The following is an 18678-nucleotide window of genomic DNA, read 5'->3' as shown; positions in this document are numbered from 1 at the left end:
GGTAGTCCTGCAGCACCCAAGATCACAGGCTTCCCAGCACTAACTCTACAGCAGAAATGAGGCACCAGGTCTTTGCCACCAAGCCCTTCCTTACAAACAAGCAGCAAGCTTTTTGCACAGCATGATGTAAGGCCATGCCCAGCCAAACACCAGCTACTCCAAGGGAAGGGCTGAGTTACAATTAATGCCAGACTGGGAAGTCACTTTGCAATATGGATGGTCATTTATTTATTGTTTTATCATGACACATCAAATGCTATGGCTGCAATATCAGAACATGGTGTCATTTATAAAATATCAGTATTATTAATGCGGTGGTAAGATATTGTTAACATTTACAGAGAGGTGTATAATAATTCCACAGCTTTGCCTCAGTGACAAAATACACTGGCAAGCAGATGATGGATGGAATATAGTGACTTTTTATTATCATGGTTTTTCCTCCTTGATTACTGAATGGCCTATAATGATATCAATAATTGTTGCTGAATCTAATCCTTTCAAATATGGTAGATAGATCCTTTGCTTTTACAGTATGTGTCAGAATAAAAGAGAAGCATCTGAAAAATAAAGAAAAGGTATTTCCTTACAAAATGAGATGAAAAAATAAAACAATATAAATGGAACTTTCAAGTGTTTCTTTTTATATTTAAAGCTCTTAATAAACTGTATTTAAACATTCTTAAATAATCATTCTGTACCTTTGATTTTCTGTTTCACCTTTGGAAACAAATAGAGTAATCTCACTATAAATGTGTGCAAATAGAAAATATATAAATATATTTATGGCCCCCATCATAAAAAGGTGGTCTCAGAATTCTCATTTTTACAATGATCAGTTGAGTTTCCTTTCATTTTGTCCTGCAAGTTATTTGAGCTCTCTTCTTTTAAGCCTTTGAAGTCCACATGCAAAGAAGAGCCAAGCACACACATACTGTCCTGTGTTTCATTTTGTAAACTGCTTGATGACACCTGTAAAACAGTCCCAATGTGACTGAACAGTGGAGTTGATGTGATCCACTTCAACAAACTGAAGTCTGCTTGGTCGACTGCTGAGCTCCACGGGAATGTTGTTCCCAGAGGCAATGACTCCACCTCTGAAGTGCCACATCGAACTTCATGAAACCCCATGGACCTTTCCAGACCACTTGCTGATGAGGGGAGCTTGTTTTCCTCATACAACACAGCACCCTGGGGAGAGGCAGCTGCAGTCTGATCTGTTTTATGGTCTGCCTTTGTGTCCTCTCGGAGAAGTGACTCCCTTGTTTGAGGAGAGGCTGGCAAAGGAGTGCTTTGGTTGTCAGCCTTATAACAATCACTAGCATTTGAGCCAAGGCTCGGGGAAAAGCTGTCTGCAAAGAGTCGTGTCTGACACATTGTCTCCTTTACATTCAACTTGGTGAGAAGCTGGGCACGAGTCTCTGGGGACAGTTTACTCAACTGGCGTCCAAGCTGAAGCTGGGTTGGGAATAGTGTTCCCTGAAGGGTTCTGTACAGGAATCTGCAAGATGAGAATGGGCACGTGAGAAGAAATGAAATAAGGAAATACCCAAAATATTATTAAGGGGAAAAAACCAAGCAAGTCAAAAGTGCAACATAGAAAAAGAAGACAGTTCTATGTGCTGTTCCTATGCTCTACACAAGAAAGCTTGCAGATGGACAGCTCTGGGTACTGTGCTAATATTTTGATTAATAACTTAATTAGGCAGTGTAATAAATCTGTATCTTTAGCCAGTGATCAGTGGCTCCCCATTGCCTTTCCTCATTAGGAAAGATGTAAGACTGTGTGTAAGACTGCCTCTTTCATCTTTCCTTTGATGAGGAAAGGCAGTGGGGATAATAAAACTGCAGAGCAAGCTTCCTAGATCTACAAATAAGTAAGTATGTTCACAACATACTATCAGAATTTGGGTACTGTGCATTTTATGTGAGGATGGACTGAATCTGGAAGCATCACAGAAAACCTTACAGGGTGCAAACCTCTGCATGGCCAGGATGTTTGACCAACAGTCTACAATTATTCCATTCCTGTGGTCCTTGGCCAGGAGCTGTGGTCTGTTCCTGTGTTCAGGACCACAGAAGAGGTTAGACAACCTGACTTCAAATAATCAGCTGCTGAAAGAAACTGACTTCGCTGTTAGGCAAAACAAAAGATGGGGAGTGGAAAATGTTCTTGCTCTCCCAATCATATGCATGAAGTGCTTTTACATACAAATAAAGATGTGAGAGAAGATACAATACCTGGGCAGCAATGCAACAACTGGTGATATAATGCAAGTGAAATAGAACATAGGGTCTCCCATCAGCCTTTCCATTGTCCAGTAGGGATTGGATGGAGGATGGCAGACTGGGCAAGAAGCATTGTAAACCAGAGCCACAGAGAAAAATAAAATGATACTGAAGATGCAAGATGACCAGTGGAGGAAAGTCTAGAACAAAAACCAAAAATATCAACAATATAAGTATAACGAATCTTTATATTCTGGTAAGTTTGCTGTGACTTAATTAAATTAAAACTTCTTAATTTCTGTAGTAAAATCCATGCACAGCAGAGTTTTGCGCCTTGTATATTTAAAAATTCCTATTATAAATACAACACTAAAAAGCTGTTTGCAGATCATATTTTAAAACCTTTTCCATGCTTTTTAAAAATGCCTGCTAAAAACAGAATGTGCTGAGGGAAAGAAGCAACCATCTTATGTTTTTGAAAGGTGGCACTAAGACAAGAATTATGTCTGTGCCAGTGGCTGGCATACATCTATGTAGGCTCTGGATACCTTACCCAAGTTTTGGTTTCAATAGCCAAATGCAGGATGATGGTGAAAAGAGCTATTGTGGTGATGGGTGTTCCCCAGGAGAAGATATCCACCTCTGAATCATAGTAAGTCTGTAAGAAAGAAGACAGAATTTAGCCCAAGCTGTGTTGCCAGTTCTCCTCCAAATGCTTGAAATAGAATGGCTTAAACCAAACACTTACAAAATAGGGGATGAAGAAGCAAACCAGGCTTTGATACATAGCATCAATCATGTTCATCCAAAACATGTGTGGTTGGTACTCCTGTGTCATTAAAAAAAAAAAAAAAAGAAAATCAGATCATAATGAAGATCCTATTTGCCAGGATAGATATTTTGAGGAGGATATTTCAAGGGCAGTTTTAAGGGCTTAGGAAAAATAGCTTCATAATGTTGCAAATCATTTAGCTACCCTGGGGCAAGAAGCATGAACAGTCTACCTGCACGTCACTGTGTTCTGGGATGAAAGTATTTTGCCTTTTTTTTCCTAGCAGAGGATGTAATTTTAATCTTATGCTCAGGCCAGTAAACATTTATGAAGGTGCCCTTTTTTATGCACTACAATGAGACCACTAATGAACATGAATAAATGGCATCACATAAGCATAACCACAAGCACAGGGTATTTATTGGCAGAAGAGAAAACAGAAAATGCACATGTACTTAGGGAACATCTACAAAAAAGGTCTTTAGTGGCAATTCAAGCAGCAATATATGCTACAAATATTTATACAAAACACACACACATATATATATACACACATATGTCTAAGTATGTGCATAAAATTGCTTGCTAAAATCAATATTAAATTAACATTTTGGTTTACAGAAATATATGATTGCAGGGATATGGATGGTCATATAAGGGACCTAGATATAAGGAAAAATAGTTTATAAATGGAAAAAGTTTATATAATTTTGGTATATATTCTACATCTCCAACAACTGGGTTGATCGGGTCTTCTTCCTTTTGTTGAAAATATCATTGTAGACTAAAAACGGGAATGGAAAGATGCATAGAAAGAATTATGGTGTTACTTGGCCACCTGAACTAACATGGTTAATTACTGCATCAGATTGCTCAGAGGGATTGTGGAATCTCCAGTGTTGGATTCATTCAAAACTGGATTAGTTAAAGATCTGAGAAACCTCATTGCAGTTTGAAGTTGTTTTCACCAGAGGTCTTGATCAGATGGCCTCCAGAGCCATCTAAACTATTCTATAATACTATATGCCCTTTTTGAAAGAGATCTCACCTGAAACAAGATTTTTAAGTTTTTAAAATCCCTTTTAAGGTAACTATAAAGAGAATACAATCAATATATTTTAAAAAATCCCAAAAACTAAAAAAAAAAACCCAACAAACCACCACCAAAAAACAACAAAAAAACCCTCTTAGAATATTTTCTGGGCTTCTCTATGAGAAATAACTGTTCTGTGAACCTGGGAGACTTCTCAGTTTGCCAGCTGAAGACAGGCAGACATAACCTCCCAACAAGCCTTAAGGCATTACAAGATTTCTATCATCCTAAAAATGTGCAAGAGAGGAAGGTATTAATAGTACAGATCTTTCAAGTGTGATGCACAGAAACAGAAGAAATGTAGAAAACAGAAAACAACAGATGAAAAGGACAGAGTTTGGACTAATGGACTAAAATAAATTACACTCAAAATCTCCTTTCATCTTTCCAGGAGAGTATCTAGCAATGTCACTACATGTGTGGGGTACGAAATACGGGTGTACACTTTGTCGGAATCCGCGGTATTGATGATTCCAATATTGTAAAAGGTCTCTGTCTTTCTGCCCCGTTGCCAAAGAAGAAGTCATAATTCATCTGTGCTGGTTTTCAAGGTTGTTTATTCTTGCTTATCTCTAACATGTTCTGTCTGACCTGCAGCAGGTCTGTCCTGCAGGGCAGCGTGTGGGGCTCTGCCCCTCAGTGGGATGTTACAAACATTATATACCAGAAATTACGTGTGCTATATTTACAATAATGTGCCAATATCTATCACCTACGTTGAACAGTGTATCCCCAGCCTAAACCAATAGGAAAATGCCAACACTACAGTGAAACATGGAGGGCATGAAGAAGGAGAAAAAGGATAAAACACACCCAATTTCCTCCATCTTGTCCCTGTTTAAACCCCTAATCTAAGAAACCTAAAATTTTACTTTTACACCCGTGCCACACTTAATTATTACTCATATCAAACACTCAGAGCTTGTAATTCATCCTGTAAGATTGAAAACTCTTTTCCATGGACAGAGATCAGAGACAGTGTCTCTCGGGGCTCTGTACAGGGGGGTTCCTGACCCCCTGCCAGGGTCCCAGGCCTTCCGAGGCAGACAGAGGGAAGCCCTGGATTCCCACAACACTTGGAAGGAAAAAACACTTACTGTGTCCTCTCAGAGGACAGCTTTGTAAGACACTTTTAAGAAGGCTTTTGCCTTCAAAACAACATCCCCATATAGACAGTTTTGCCAAACAAGATTTTCCCACGGTACCCTGTACCTTTAATGGTTTGGCTCAAATTCCTTCTGCAATTCTTTTTGTTTTCATTGTGCAATTCAAGCAGATGGGGACAAAGTGTTTTCAACAGATATTTCAGCTGAATCTGTCATCTGTGACTACCTCCCTCAGAGACTAAGTTTATTGTGCTTACTACCAAGGCCATCTTTCTCTTCTTTTTGTAAAGGGCTGGGAACTGAAGTTTTGAGTAAGTACTGTGAGGTTATTCTGTAAAAGCCTGCACTAGCTACAAGGTGCAATCTGTTTTATTTTTGTGGTTATTTGTGAGCCTGACCATGAAGGAGGTGTTCAGTTTAGGTTGAATTAAATCATCCAGCCTTCTCTCCTGCCACATATTGAAAATATGGCTGGTTGGGGCTTTGTTTTTTTTCTTAGTTTGTGTGGTTTTTGTTTAGATGTACTTTTGGCATTTTGACTCATATAAGAAATATCACAAAGTAATAACACTGACTTCTCAGATTGTATTTACCACTCATCTACCTTTTGGGAGCAGGGCTGTTTTCAGTTGAAACTAAAGATGTTCAGGAAAGAAATTGCAGTAATCAAGAAGTTTTTACCTCCATATTCTGTCCGCTTTTATAAAGCTGAGGTATGGCAATTAACACTTCAGCTGGCACATCCTTATCCAGCACACCAGTAATGAGTTGTGGAAGAGAAGAGAAGAATAAATTAAAGAAGATCAGATACCACTGATCAATCATTGATGAGCCAGAGAACCCGCAGTAGAACTGGTACCAGAAGAGAAGGGCCACAAACATCTGAAACAGAACAAGCAACGCTGGTAAATGTAACAAGATAAGGAGGATCATCATCCCACTGTGCTCTGAAACCATTCTGATCCCAGCTCTACAAGGACTTATATATGAATGCTGAACATGTGAGCAATCCTTGTGAGGATATCTACTCTTTAATTCACTTCCTGATGCATGGACCACTTCCTAGAGAAGGAAATAAATTCCCAAACTTGGTTCTCCTAAAACTAAAATTTTTATTTTCTTTGTAAAGTTATTAAAACCAGAAAACTGTTGGAAACTGTTGAGGGTTTTCATCCTTTTTACAATGAAGATGGAAAATGAATGACCTCTCCTTTCACTTCCTCTTCTTTTTGTATTCTTTTCTCAAAAAGCTTTCAGTAGGATGGAGAATGTTAACCCTTCATCTTTGTGAATTTTAGATATACAGAGAAAATACAAATCTGTTCTGTGTGGCCAAATGTGGCTGAAAATTAAATGCAGGAGGAACAAAAGGCTATGTGTACTTCGTCAGTGAAAGCTGCTTTAAGGAGAGTAAACCTGTCTTGTAAAGGAGAATTGCCATAGAATAAGAGGAGAGTCCTGCAGTGCACAAAAGTACCTACATGTACGTGTGTGTGTGCGTGTGTGTGTGTGTGTGTATACACACACACACACACACATATACATAAAGTAGATAAATGCCCAGGGAAAGTTTACATACTACATTGAAGTGGCTTGTATATGAGCAGCAAATGCACCTGACTGTTAGTGAGCCCATTCTATAAATTACCCTAGGGAAAGTTAAATGGTAGTATTTTTGTAAGCACAACCTCTAGAAATGTTTCTGTAAATGTATTTCAAGAAAAATACCTTCCTAAGGCCTAAACAAGACTGAGTTACCTAAGCTTAGCCTCTTCAGTACAGTTGTCTGGGACATGGCCGTTTCATTCCATAATTTAACATATTTTGAAAATTATTTCTTTTCCAATACAAAACAAAACAAAAAAATTCTTGAGTAATTTCTCAAAAAGAAATTACAATAAATATGTGAATTTGTGTACTTTTTTCTCACTGTCTTAAAACAAAATGCAGCTAATCCTAGACATAATAAATTTTCTCTCTAGAGCCTTGCTAACTTGTCTTGGAAACAATTTGGCCCTGGCAAAAATAGGCATTTGGATGAAAATACAATCAGCTTAAAATCTTCCTACCACCTCTACTATTGGTCTTAATAGTGCTGTTGAAGAAAGCTAATCAAATAAATAAGGCTTAAACCAGATTTTCTTTTTCTCCTGAAATTTTATTTTGTATTAAACAAGTTTTTTTAGTTCAAATGTTCTCTCTTGCCTCTGCGTATTACCTCTCTGAAAAAGACAAAACAAATTCACATAAAGATGTTTCCCTTCGTCCCCTGCCACATGAGACTGTTTTATGAATGTGGTCCCAGAGAGAATTTCGCAGTGAATGAAGTATATATTAAAAATTTTCAGTGCTGCCTTGCAGAGACAGTGTATAAACAGGAAAAAGATGTGCATACTTGTGCAGGTAAAATTTTGTTTACGTGAAATCCCTTTTCATCAAGCTCAGCTATTGCCAGTCATGCTATGTTTTAGTTTATATTTTACTTGTATTTTTATCATGTCCATGAAGCTAAACATCTTCTTGGATAAGTCATCTCAGTTTCAAAATGGCTTTTGCAGCAATGTGAAGTTTAAATTTGAAATTAGATAGGTTCTAGTGGAGAACGGAAAATTTCATAGTATGAGCAAATGGGGGAAAAAACCCCACTTGAGCAAACAGAAAACTTGCAGAACACCTGCAGTGTAGCTATCTTGACTCTCTTTGGAGAAACATCCAGAACAGCCTCCTTGCAGGAGGTTTGGGTGCTCCTATCTTTCTATTTTTAACAATCTTTCCTTAAGGGCAGGCACTGTGTCAGACATATTCATGTCTATATCCTGGATATCCGACTACAGTTTAGAGTAAGAAGCAACAAGTATTTCTCAGAAAGCTTTGAAGGCTGCCAAAATACAGCCAACACAAAGAGATCTCTTCAGTTATTTTTTAGCCTTGAGGCAGTAGCTTCTGAAAATGTCTTATTAAAAACGGCATGAGAAATAGTACTTGTAATCAAGGGCAGTTGTACCACAGAAAATGGAAGATTTTACCCAAGCTGAACAAAAGCATTGACATACCAGCAGCATCTCTGGCTGCTGATTACTGGAGTGTCTTATGTGCATTAATTATATTAATTATGGTTTGTTTTTTTTTTTTTAATTTTAATATAAGATGGCTATGCATACACCTCTTGGAAGTTCAGATTTGATACTGTCAATGGGTACCTTGGAAACATGCAGCACTGGGATGGGAGTACAGAAGTTCAGCATCATTCAGGATCAAGCCTTAAAACTGATGCATCTGAACACCACCACATGTTTTCACTGCTGTACTTCAACAGGTGGCTCTCTCAGTGCATTATTACATACATCTGCTTGCTATTTCTGACTCAATCAGCAGCTCAGATCACAAAGTCCCTTCATTATTCTGAAAGGGCACTTGCATGCAGTCCCTGGTCTGACCCCAGAATGTATTTTAACACCCTTGTTTTAACAAAAATATACTTCATTAGTCCTTTAGCACCCTTAGGTATTCTGGTGATGTTCAAAATTTTGAGCAAAAGATCGTTTTCTTCTGATAAAAATTGAGGATTAGATTAAAATGGATAAGCAACTTTTACAAAACCGAAAGACACTTTTTTCCTTATACTGAGGACAAAATCCAGACTCCTGCACACAATTCATAGATTGCCCTCTTAAGCAAACAGAGGTATGAGAGCTCTATCTCTCCTCTTTTTCTTGGTTCTTCATCTGCCTTGCTCCCAAGGTGATTTGTAGCTGTTGCAAGTGAGCAAATATATGTGCCTGCCAGTGACTCCCACCCAGCTGGTGGTATTCTTGGTTTCCTTGTTAGGCTGTTTTCAATCAATCATCTTTGTACTCCAAGATCAATGCAAAGGGTCTTTGTTGAGGCCAAGGAGTGGAGCTGCTTCTGGCTTGATGCCCAGTACCAGATTGAGCCCTGTTTCATACACCAAGGAGGAAACACAGATCCGTCATCTCTTCTTTACCACCATGTGCTTCCTTTCTAATGAACTCTTTTGATTAGTTGGAAATAAGATAAATCAAGGAAAAAACTTTCCCAGTCTCTGCATCTAAGACACAGAGAGGACTCAAATTATCTCAAGTCACTAAGAAATAGGTACAGTGATTCATAAACAATGATGAGATATAGTCAGGAAAACACACTCAACTGCTACTTGGGACCAATGTTGGATGACTTTGGCATTGAAGACTCCTGAATCCAGCCAGCTAAATTCTGCAAAACTGTTCTGTAAAGAAACTTTTTTTCAGCAGTGCTTGTTATTTGTGTTACCTAATTTGCACATTCAGCAGCACACTGTAGCTGTTATGGAGTGGGTCCCGTATTTCTGCAAATGGCAGCCAGCTGTCTTTCAGCTCTGCAAATTTCTTTGCAGCTTATTTATAAACCATTTGAAGGCTGACCTAATGCTCACTTAGCACAAAATAAACCCTGGAAACATGTGGTGCCATAAAGCTGCCAAGTCAAACACTTACTGCATTTTTGTAGAAGAAATACAGCACCATGTTGGCGAGTCGGGAATAACACCAGTGGCCATGAACAAGCAAAAGCTTCTCCAAATGCCTGAACCTCGGGATTGCAAAGTCACTTGCCATCACCGCCTTTAATGAAAAAAAGGTTGGAATCATTATTGTAAAGCACCACTTTCAACACTAACAAAGAATCTAGTCATCTTCTCGACTCCTACATGCAGTGGAAGTTGTACTCATGAAGAATGAAATTCATGACAGTGCTTATGAAGTGCAGCTGTTGCTCCATGGATTTGAAATACCCATGAGCAGATGCAGCAGCTGGGCAGGACATGCAAGGCAACCCGGTCCTCACGCAGAGGAGATTGCAGCCTACAGTGCAGATGGTGACATGCAACAACAAAAAGCAAGAGGGGGCAGAATAGCTGACAATTGCAGTTGCATGAGCATGAAGGCCTGGGGTTCATGTGTGAAGACCTTGGTGGGTGTATCTTTCTCTATAAGAACTACAGTGTACTTACAGGGCAAAATGAATTTCCAGAGAATAAGATAAGAACAGCACAATTAAGTGGTTGCATCATAATGATTTGACTTTAAAAGACAAAATAATTAAAATTATTAGTTTTAATTTAATTTGCAGACCTGGTTTATAAAATTTACTTGGCTGTCCTGAGATATCAGTATTTTGAGGGATTTTTAAAATCACACATCTTCTGTGACTGTGTATGAGAAAAAATCACACTAAATGAGAGCCTCTGGGACTGTGTAGACTGTCAGATGACATTGACAAAATGAATCACAGTTTCTCTCTAATTCTGACTAAATTTCAGGGTACTGTACATCTAGATGAGACCTATTTGTGTTATCATGCTGTTTCATTATTTTCCTTATCCCTAAGACCACACTAAGATTTAATTTAGTATTATTTTACATTTAATTTTCTTTTTTTTGTATCATCTTTTTTCTCACAATTCAGTTCAGCAAAAACAGGAGGAAAGGTGAAAACCTCCAAAGGAGCAGTATCTTCCTTGCACTCTGCTGAGTATATTTTGGCTGTATTTTTAAATGGGAGACATATTTCCTTTTAAGTTTTCCTAATTCTCTTTCTTGGTAAAACATCCAAAGGGCTCAGTTTTTCCAAGTAGGTGCTTGTAGAAGCTATTAAAATAAACTCTAAAACAGTATGCAAGAGAAGGTGTAAAAATGCATGGCAATTTAAGCAGTAGATGTGTATAAGGACTGAGACACTTTTTAATAAGTTGACACATCCTAGGATTTCTCAGGTACTGAGACACACTTGTTATAACCTCCCTGCACAGAAGTCTGATTTGTCTTGCAGACACACAGCTATCTTGCAGTTTGAGGAGAACACAGCTATGCTATGTCTGCTTCCTTGTCCTCCACCACATCTCAGCCTATTCCAATGTCAAAACAAACCCGTTAGTTTCATTTGTGCTTCTAACATAGTACTTCTCAGCAGACTGTGAGAAGTGTCACGATTTTTTTCTTTTTTTTGTTCTATTTTTGTTATGGTGAGGAACACAGAGAGAAAGATATGTTATCCAATTACATTTGCATGTTTACTTAGGCTCAAAATACCCAGTTGATTTTCACTCTTTTTTTTCTTCCAGCTCCACATGCTTCCACAGAATGTGGAAAGAAAATAAATCAGACAGTATTGCTGTCTTAGGCATCTAAATGCTCAATGCCTTCTGAGTACCTGCATGTGTACAATTCTGACAGTTGTTTATAGTAAAGAGGTTTGTGTGGCTCCTTAGGACTTGCAGTAAAGAAAGTGATCTATTAACATTTTCCACTCTGCTGAACTTTCATTTAGAAATAAAACCTGGTAGTTTAATGAGTTAATGAGAAAACAGCTTTCAGACCTGGATATACTGCAAAAGCCAGAGGGATTTGAAGACTGGTTATTATAAGTGTATGAGCTCAACTGAAAGTGGCATAAAGGGGCAAAGAGTGGAAAAAAAATGCTATAAACAGTTAATGTCTGCATTAGGAAAAGAAGTATCTGAATTAATACTTAGATGAAGGAGCTTGGTAAGTTCATATGAGGTGGTAAGACCCAAGAAAAATGTTTGCAGCATATTTTTTTGAATTTATAGGTTTGGAGGGGAGCCCACAAAACCAGCCTTCTCTGAGCTCTCTGGAGCTTGGACTGCCTGCAGAGTGATACTGCAGAAGTTATGCAGGATTTGAAGATGCATACACATTGAAAAGTGTATGATAAATAAGAAAAATATCCACTGACTTTTCTCCAGTGACCTGTCCTAGCTTCTGCTATCTGGAGTCAGAAAATGCATAAAGTTGATACCCAAGTTCATAGGTCACTTAAATTTTTGTTTTATAAGTTTGTGTGTTGACCCAAATGAATTACAGCATTCATGAAATCCCATGAAATAAAACTATAGCCAACTTGTGCACTGTGTGAGGGAGGTCTCTCTTCCCTTTTGAGCAAAACATCCAGCAATGTTGCAAAAAATGCAATTTGGGTCAGAGGACCGCCCACTGGTAACTATGTTAAGGAGCATGCTCATCTGCTCAGGTCGTCAGGATGGAAACACTTCCCACTTTCCTGGTAGAGCTATTTGATATATACTCAGCTACTCTGTTTTCCCTTGCAATCAGCCTGCCCAAATACAAGGCAGGTTGTGGAAATAACCTCGTTCTCTGTCTCTTACTGACATGTCTGGTCCTAACACTGCAACTGGTCTGCACTAGCATTAGAGGAGGCTGAGATAATACATACATCCTATACCTATACATACTCTCTTTTGGGGATGAGAGAAGTGCCTCTTACACACTGGTAAATGCAGTAATCACAGGTGGAACACATGCAGAAGACTACAAGGCAAGCACCCTCATCCTGCTATTCCCTGCGACTGGAAATGTGGCCAAACCAAGACTTGCTATAAGGCGTGAGGAGCAGGGGTACTGCAAAGGGCCACATTTCTTTCTTTACTGTTCTGCTGTCTGAATAAGGTGAGTGAATGAGATGTGTGGGTGGCTGGGCTAAGGGTCACCACCACACCATGCAAATAGCTACATCAGTTGTACTGGCTTATGCAGCCACATCATAAAAGTATACCCAAGCAATTCACGAGAGAGGGGAGTAAGATGAACCTTTATTTCCTAAATAATGCATAGCTGAGATTTTTTTCTCCTTTAAACAATTATTTAGCTAATTATTTCTTTAATCATATTGCTTAGAGAGATAAGTTCAATTTTCTGAGAAGGCGGAGTGTGTGTAAACTCATCACAGATCTCAGAACAACTGTAAGCTCAAACTCAAGCTGAGAGAGCCCTTATAAGACAAAACTGGCACTCCTCAGCACAACTTGCTCCTTTTCCTTTATTTGTGCTGACTATCCAGAGGCAGTCTGAACAATCTGACCTATAGGAAGTGGCGTTGTTTCATGCCCTCATGGGAGTGTTTTCCACTGGATGAGCAACATTACCTGCATGCCTTCTTGACCAGAGATCCCCACACCAACATCTGCCACTTGGATCATGCTGACATCATTTGCACCATCACCTAAAGATGACAAAATGCAGTTTTGCTATCGCTAACAGAGCAACAACAGCAGGCAGCACCAAAACAAAGTTACAGTTACAGTTGCACAATAACACTTGTTATTGAGTGTTGGTTGAGTATAGTAAGAGAGACATTTACTAAGTGTTGATTTGGTGTAGTAAGGGAGATGTACAGTAGGAGAGGATACAACTTTAGAATATAAGGTTCAAAGCTTGCAAAGTTTCCAAGACATTCTGATCTTTTTAGACCTTTTTATCATAGGAAAGTAACAATAAAACAAATTCACCTATTTTTAATAATACCTAAAATTCAGGTATGAGGCTTGAACTGCACGAACAGTAAACAGTAAAAAGATGAAAAGCATCCCCAACACTTCTGCTTCCTGATTAAGAATCTGACTGCGACCAGGTATGACAAAGAACTAAATGTGCAAGAAGGCCTAAAGCCAATGAAAATGTCTACACTGTAAAAATACTAAAAAAGTTAAAAAGTAGATGAATGAAAGAAAAAGCCAAGAGAGTAGGGTTTATGAGTTCAAGATCTTCAATACACCCAAGACTGGTAGATTTAATTGGAATGGTTGCAGAGCCACCACCCCCTACTCTGCTTCAAATCATGATCCCACAAGTGATATGTGCCGTAGACAGGATACCAGAATGAGGTATGTATCTAGTTCTTAACCTCTTAAATTTACAGCCAGTGTACTAATGGAAAATGATACTGTGTTAGCTTATGACAAGGCACTTGGTTTTAAACTTCAGTGGCTGAGGTGCATGCCACATGTCACCAGTTTCCCCTCTGCTGGCACGTGTAAGGGTGGTATCCACTCCCCAGACAAAGCTGATGTCTTTGTAACTGTGTGATACAGAATCACAGAATCACAAGGTTGAAAGAGACCTTCAAGATCATCAAGTCCAATCCGTGCCCTAACACCTCAACTAAACCATGGCACCAAGTGCCATATCCAATCTTTTTTTAAAATATATCCAGGGATGGTGACTTTACCTCTCCCCCAGGCAGAAAATTCCAATACTTTATCACTCTTTCTATAAAACACGTTTTCCTGATATCCAACCTGTATTTCACTTGGTGCAGCTTAAGACTGTGTCCTCTGATTCTGTCAGTTGCAGCTTGGAGAAAGACCCTCACCTGACTACAAGGAAGTAGTCCTTTCTTTCAGGAAGTTTTAGAGAGTGATAAGGTCACCCCTGAGTCTCCTTTTCCCCAGGCTACAACCCAAGTTAACTCATGTTGGTTAAAAGGGAGGGTGCATACAGCTAGGCTTTAAGCCAGAGCAGGAGCTTAAGTTCAACTCACAGGCTCAGGATGCTCAGAAAGAATGAACATACAAGCTGTCCAGTCTCCACTAGTGTTTTTAAGCATTCTGGATAATTCAAGTTAATGAGCCAGATGTTTTTTACAACATATGCAAATTATTATGTCCACAGTCAGCCAAATATGTAAATTCAGTAGGAAGGAGGCATATTTGAACAAGATATATTAAGCATGAAGATTGTGATAATCAGCACATATTTGGTGATGTTGATGTCACACAAGTCTGGCAATTATTATATGTACTTAGGGTTTCTTGTGGACAGGTCCCACCCATATGTGTTCCAGCTATAATTAACCAATACAGATAGATGAAAACAAGTGTATTTGTGACAGTATACGCTGAAAAGTATCTTCTAATGAAACATTAACCTAAATGTGAGATTGGGAAAGAAAAGCTGGTTACTCATGTAAAAATCATAGAAACATTGAAGATTCTGTCAAACTTGAGAAACAGACTGCCAAAGTCTCCCCTTTGCCAACTGAGTGATTAGGTGGGAAGAAGTGTAAGTTATTATGATACCAGTTGTAAATCCACTCTCACAAGGCCAAGTCATAGCCTGTGCTGTATGGCTGACTTGTGATGATAAACACAGAACCTTGAATTTAAGCATGATCGGATGAAACAGCACTGCACACAATTTTTTTGGGTGTAATACAGTGATTGCAAAATGATGTTTTGCACAGTATAAGATAACCCAGTTCTTCACAGCTGTGTTTAGACATATCAAAACCTCTTAGCATAACCTCTTAGCATAACTCATTACCTATCTTCTGTAGGAAGAAATCTCAAATACTGCTGCAGAGTTCTATCCTGGTTTTGAGTAAGTATGTTAGAATAATATGTCCAGCATGTTTTCAGACAAAACTGGAAGGCTGCTTCATTTGCGAGGCAGCTGGGAGGGTCCTGTTGCATGTCAAAAAAAATCATAATTTTCAAGACACAGTATACATCAAGGCAGACTAGTATAAACTAGTATTTTAGTAAAAATTAGTATTACTAGTATAAATTAGTATTTTGTATAAACTAAAAAAGGAGGTATTTACCTATTGCCAAAGTCATTGCTTTGAGTTTGTCTCTGACTAGTTTCACTACCATGCTCTTTTGGAGTGGGGTAGAGCGACAACACAGGACTGAACGGCATCGCTTGGCTAATGCAAGAAATTTATCTTCTAGTGCAGGTTCCAGGGCATAGGCTAGAGTCCTTCCATCAATGACTAGGCCCAAGCTGGAAAGCACAGAGGAAGAGGGTGGATAGAGAGGGGTAAACCCAACAGTCATGTTTCCAGTAGCTCCGTCTATTGTGTTGTTTGAAAATTTAGACTCTACGCATTGCAGACACTGTTCCAGCAAGACAGCACATGTCTCCTGAAAAGAAATTCAAAATAAAAATGCTTGAGAGAAAAGAACATATATTCAAAGGCTTGTGTTTTCTGTATGTTTAGACATAATTAATATGGGGAATATATTATTTGCTGTGCTGTTAAAGTTTTAATTTCTAATAATCTTCTACTTGTTCTGAACACACTTAATGCTTGCAGAAGGTATGACAACAGTAAAGAGTAAAAAGGTGTAAAATCTAACTCTTCTTTAACATGCACTTTTGTATGCTACATTTCTTTTAGATCCTTCTCAGAATAACAGTGCTGAGAAATGATATATAATTGGTACCAAGTTAAGAATGGTGATGAACACCATTATGGTGATGAATACCTTGTATACGCCCACAACTCAGATCAAAGAATTATGCATTGTTAAAGGCCAATTAAAGGTTATTTAAGCTGAAATCTCTCTCCTAGCCATACTCAACTAGAAGATGTTATTGAGACTATACGAACATTTAAAAGAAATGCTATTGGTCTTACAGCAAAGCATGACTAAAAAGAAAAACCATGGAAAATTAATTTACCAGTTCAGTTGATACACCCAAGAATGGAAAATGCTGTTATCTTTTCTTCCTTTTTGAAAGACATTGGAGCTGAATACTGATGGCCTACCTCTCCTTTGCTGATCTGAAGTCCAATTTTATCACCCCATAAAAGGGCTACAGCACTATCAGTCTGGTTCCTTGTATGTTAGACCATATCAGTAAACTCTTTGTGACTGTTGCAAAAAGTTGAGCACAGGAAAGATCAGTAATTCAGAAGGATTAGAAAAGGTCTATTAGGAAGCAAGGCATTACTGTGGATGTGGTTTTCTGCCTCTCACTGTTAGCATCAAAATTTAAATATTGCTTCTATTTCCAGAGAAAAAGCCACCTGAGAAAACATGAATGACTGAGTTATCTAAATACTACATTTTAGTGTCATAAAATAAAGCACAGATTCTCAACAGGTTATCAGTTGCTTTTTTTCTCAACATGCACTTAACAGGTTGCTTTCAGACCCATAAAAACAGGTTGCTTTTTAGACCCATTAGTGCCAATACACAGAAATAGGGATGTTTTGTGAATGCATACCAAAGAAAGTGGTTTATGCTGCTATGGCATATTTTCATTCATGGTGCAGTTCACTACACACAGTTACATGTTTTCAGTAAGGTTATGATACTTGATGCTATGGTTTAGAACCACAATTCACTGAAAAATATTCAAAGATATGTCCTACCTGAAAATTATAGATGAAGCGGGAAAAGAAGCAAAAAAAAAAAAAAAGAAAAAAGAAGAAAAAGAGGAAAAAAGCCATCAAACTTTTAACTGTACAAGTTGTAAGTAAAGCAAAACTAGTTAATTAGTCAACTTATATATTGGATCTGCTTACTGGTGATTCAGCATTCAAAGTGATGATCTCTTCATCGTGATCTAGTAGCTTGCAGGCATATGCAATATTAACTGCTGTTTCTTGCTTGTCTCCAGTAAGAACCCAAATCTGCAACCCAGCTTTGCGCAAGCTTGCAATGGTTTCTGGAACACCATCCTGCAAACGGTCCTCTATGCCAGTTACACCTAAGCACATAAAAAACCCAAAATATTCCATATTAAATGAACATATAGGGTTGCCCTTAAATTTTAAACTTAGATTACAAAAAAAAAAAACAAAACAAAACCCAAAACAACCAGACCAGCAGCCACTTTTACTGGGAGACAGCTAAATTACCAATGGTTGCAAGATTTGGGCAGCATTTTGGAGGTACTGAGGAGGAAGAAAGGAAAGTAGCTGTGGTAAACAGTTGCATTAACAATAAACAACAAATCCAGAATTCAAAATGTCAAAAGCAACCAGATGCCACTCCCCAGAGGTTCACAAGGCTTACTGTCTCTATGCTTTATATCTATGTAATTTCTGCTGAATGTTGCTAGAGGAGTTATTGGTTCTTGGAGATCATTTCAGTTCCTAAAGGTCTTAGCTGCCTTTTCTCAGCAAGAAGAGAGTGGGTCACTAGAAATTCATCTTTTGAAGGGGACTAACAGCAGGACTGCAGCTTGGCAACAGCATTAGACTGCAAACATAAACCTTTTAGTGCCTTGCTGCTGCTCTTTGCTCTTGCAGAAAGACGCTGGCGACCAAATGCGATACAGCAGAGAATAAATCACAAATCTTTTGACCATGATGTGAGAGTAAAATATGTATTTTCATGCTTTCAATGCATCTTTCTACCTGTTATAAGTGACTGGGCATCTGTTTTATGCTTACATAAATCAATTGACTGAGACAAGATTTTCATATATATGAGAAGTGGCAAAAGCCACTCAGGACCAAGCTCAGTGTCACCACTGGTACATCAGTGCTCCACTGAGTATCAGAGAGACTTCAGTGTGAGGAAATGCAAGCCCTGCCACTAGCAAATGAGGAAGTGACAGACAAGCAAATTACCTGAATAACAAAACAAACTTTTCTAAGCTAATAATTTCTTATGGTTCTTCCTTGAAAAAAAAATTAACAACAGAAGTCTCCTTAAATCTGAGCACCAGTCATTTACATGAAAACACATTCTTAGGGCAATGTTGGGAAAGCTATTGCTATCCAAATAAAGAAAAGTATATTCCAGACTGAATTTTTATTCTCACAACCTAATGATGACTGATCATTCCAAGCTACAAGCTACAGTATGGGGTTCTTGGGGAATGACTGAACCGGTAATTAACTACTGGCCAGAGCTTATTTGTCTG

At 38.4% G+C, this 18678-nt stretch overlaps 1 protein-coding gene across 2 annotated transcripts in view; it reads right to left on the bottom strand.

The window, feature by feature from the left end:
* Positions 1 to 200: 200 nt before the first annotated feature.
* ATP10A (ATPase phospholipid transporting 10A (putative)) overlaps positions 201 to 18678 on the bottom strand; it is a 109094-nt gene continuing 90616 nt past the window's right edge. The window contains exons 13-21 of one of the 2 annotated variants that reach the window (XM_030277866.4): positions 17330 to 17514; positions 15617 to 15938; positions 13161 to 13237; positions 9694 to 9819; positions 5882 to 6082; positions 2978 to 3058; positions 2783 to 2887; positions 2242 to 2429; positions 201 to 1501 (exon numbers count right to left, since the gene is read on the bottom strand). In XM_030277866.4, the coding sequence (XP_030133726.4) occupies positions 796 to 1501; positions 2242 to 2429; positions 2783 to 2887; positions 2978 to 3058; positions 5882 to 6082; positions 9694 to 9819; positions 13161 to 13237; positions 15617 to 15938; positions 17330 to 17514 (1991 nt within the window). In that variant the 3' untranslated portion in view covers positions 201 to 795. The remainder of the gene's footprint in view (positions 1502 to 2241; positions 2430 to 2782; positions 2888 to 2977; positions 3059 to 5881; positions 6083 to 9693; positions 9820 to 13160; positions 13238 to 15616; positions 15939 to 17329; positions 17515 to 18678) is intronic. The other variant, XM_072932311.1, reaches the window with a different exon arrangement.

This window comes from Taeniopygia guttata, chromosome 1 (genome assembly GCF_048771995.1).
Source record: "Taeniopygia guttata chromosome 1, bTaeGut7.mat, whole genome shotgun sequence".
NCBI lineage: Eukaryota > Metazoa > Chordata > Aves > Passeriformes > Estrildidae > Taeniopygia > Taeniopygia guttata.
This window is presented reverse-complemented; position numbering and strand designations above follow the sequence as displayed.